The following is a 2,250-nucleotide window of genomic DNA, read 5'->3' as shown; positions in this document are numbered from 1 at the left end:
CCCCTTCTTCCCCTTTCCACACTGCCGCTAATCGGGACCACTCTTCGTCTCGGAACATGCCAAGCTGCTGCTTCCTTCTTTGCTTAGAGCCTCAGCTCTGATTGGAATGCCCGTCTCACTCCCATCCCCTCCAGTTTTTAAAATGTTTTATTAATCCTCACCTGAGGATATTTTTCCCATTGACTTTTAGAGGGGGAAAGAAAGAGAAGGAAGAGAGAGAAACATCGATGTGAGAGAGACACATTAATTGGTTGCTGCCTCCCACAGGTGCCCCCACCTACTGGGGAATGGTGCCCTTGACAAGGAATGGAGCCCAGGACCCTTTGATGAGTGGGCTGGTGCTCTACCACTGAGCCACACCAGTCTTTGGTTTTTATTTGTTTAATCCTCACCTGAGGATAGGTTGTTGTTTTAATATATTGTTACTGATTTCAGAGAGGAAGGGAGAGTAAGAGAGAGATAAAAACATCAATGATGATAAAAAGAAAGAAACATCCATGAGAGAGAATCATTGACCAGCTGGCTCCTGCATGCCCCCTACTGAGGATCGAGCCCACAACTCGGACATGTATGTGCCCTTGACCGGAATCGAACCCGAGACTCTTCAGTCCGCAGGCTGGCGCTCTATCCACTGAGCAAAAACAGCTAGGACCTGAGGATGTGGGGAGGGAAGAATGAGAACAGAGAGGGAGGGAGAGGGAGAGGGAGAGGGAGAGAGGGAGAGAGGGAGAGAGAGAGAGAGAGAGAGACATCGATGTCACAGATATTTGTCTCCCATCTGCCCCTGGACCGGAGGTCAAACCCCCAACCTTTTGGTGTAGGAGACCACTCTCCAACGAACTGAGCCTCCGGCCAGGGCACTATCATAAGCTTTAAAGCAGCAGGGCCGGCCCAATACAAATTGAAGGAGGTTCTACAGCTCCAAGTCTTGGTAAGAGAGTAGATGGAATTTGGTTTTTCAGAGCTTTGGACCTCTTAGCTCTCCTAGTCTAAACTCTGCATCTTATAAGGAAGCTGAGGTCCATAGAAAAGTAATTTGCCTCAAGTCATAGCACAATATCAAAAGGTTCAAACTCATGTGTCTAAATTCCAGTGCTTTTTCCGTGACTTCACATTCCCTCTTGATTTTACTCTTTAGCAATCAATGTCTACGCACTGGGCTTGTAGGACAGAGGACGAACTTAGAGTCTTTGTCCGTTTAGATGTTAAGTTCTAAAAGCTCTCTGGTCACAGATAAAAGATCTTATGGGGAAACGGTTTTAAGCGGACTAAGCATGGCTGCAGAACCTGCATTTCAGTGTTCTTGAAACTCCCCAGGTGTCAAGTGAGAACAACTTCTGTACTGCCCCTAAGGCCCAATGAAATAATGAACAAGGACAGGTCTGTGCAAACCTTCCCGCGAGGGGAGATTACGGGCACGCAAGCTACAGCTGAACGAGCCTTTGGTCTCAGAGTTCGAGACCAGACCCGCAGTGACAATCCGATTTTCCTGTGTGTAAGACGGAGACAAGCACACGGCTACCCCACCCTAAGGGGTGGTGGGGTCCGAGTCGTAAGACGCAGAACCAACAGTGAAGGAACATGGTTACTGCCGATCCCGGCCGCGCCTCCTCACCTTCTGTACTTGCTCTGCGAGCGCCACGAGGTCTAAGGGGTCCCCGGCCCGGTGGGTGTGGTAGGGGCTCACCAGGGCCAGGCCGCCGGGGTTCGGGGTGAGCTCCACCAGGGCTCCTGCGACACACACCCGGGAACACAGGCCGTGAGCGCCCGCCCTCGGCCTCCCGCGGAGCCCGGCAGACCAGCTGCCCCGTGAGGGCCTCTCTGCCCCTTCTGACTCCCGCCCCGCATACCTCCCCGATCTGTCGCTGAACGAACTCTGTTTTCAGGGACTCCCTCAGTCCGCCCGGGCGTCGCTGCGTCCTCCATGACTGCAGCTAACCTTCCCCTACCTCCACTGGCCTGCGGCGGAAGAGTATGCGCACAAAAGCCCGTGGGCGGAGCTTCCGTGGTCCCTGGCCAATGGCGTCCGAGATGCGGAGCTCGGAGGCGGGACTCCAAGTGACGCACAGAGATCCGCTAAGGGGTGGAGCCCTGCAAGCCTTCGGTACTCGCAGCGCCCAGCCTGGGGGCGTGGCTTCAGGCGAGGGCGTGGCTTCAGGCGGGGTGGGGCGGAGCTGCCTGGGGGTGGGACTCGGGTCTCCGTGGCGGGTGACGAGCAATCTGGTTAGGTCTGAGGAGGTGATGGCGGCA

General features: G+C 54.4%; 2 protein-coding genes across 2 annotated transcripts in view; one reads left to right on the top strand and one right to left on the bottom strand.

Annotated features, from left to right (window-relative positions):
- Positions 1–1,984, bottom strand: part of LOC102765502 (chromosome unknown open reading frame, human C1orf50) — a 7,230-nt gene extending 5,246 nt beyond the window's left edge. Inside the window, exons 1-2 of the mRNA XM_006762591.2 lie at positions 1,851–1,984; positions 1,616–1,731 (exon numbers count right to left, since the gene is read on the bottom strand). Coding sequence (XP_006762654.1) covers positions 1,616–1,731; positions 1,851–1,926 — 192 coding nt within the window. The 5' untranslated portion in view covers positions 1,927–1,984. The remainder of the gene's footprint in view (positions 1–1,615; positions 1,732–1,850) is intronic.
- Positions 1,975–2,250, top strand: part of P3H1 (prolyl 3-hydroxylase 1) — a 17,577-nt gene continuing 17,301 nt past the window's right edge. The window contains exon 1 of the mRNA XM_006762588.2: positions 1,975–2,140. Coding sequence (XP_006762651.2) covers positions 1,975–2,140 — 166 coding nt within the window. The remainder of the gene's footprint in view (positions 2,141–2,250) is intronic.

This window comes from Myotis davidii, unplaced genomic scaffold, assembly GCF_000327345.1.
Source record: "Myotis davidii unplaced genomic scaffold, ASM32734v1 scaffold458, whole genome shotgun sequence".
Taxonomy (NCBI): Eukaryota; Metazoa; Chordata; class Mammalia; order Chiroptera; family Vespertilionidae; genus Myotis; species Myotis davidii.
This window is presented reverse-complemented; position numbering and strand designations above follow the sequence as displayed.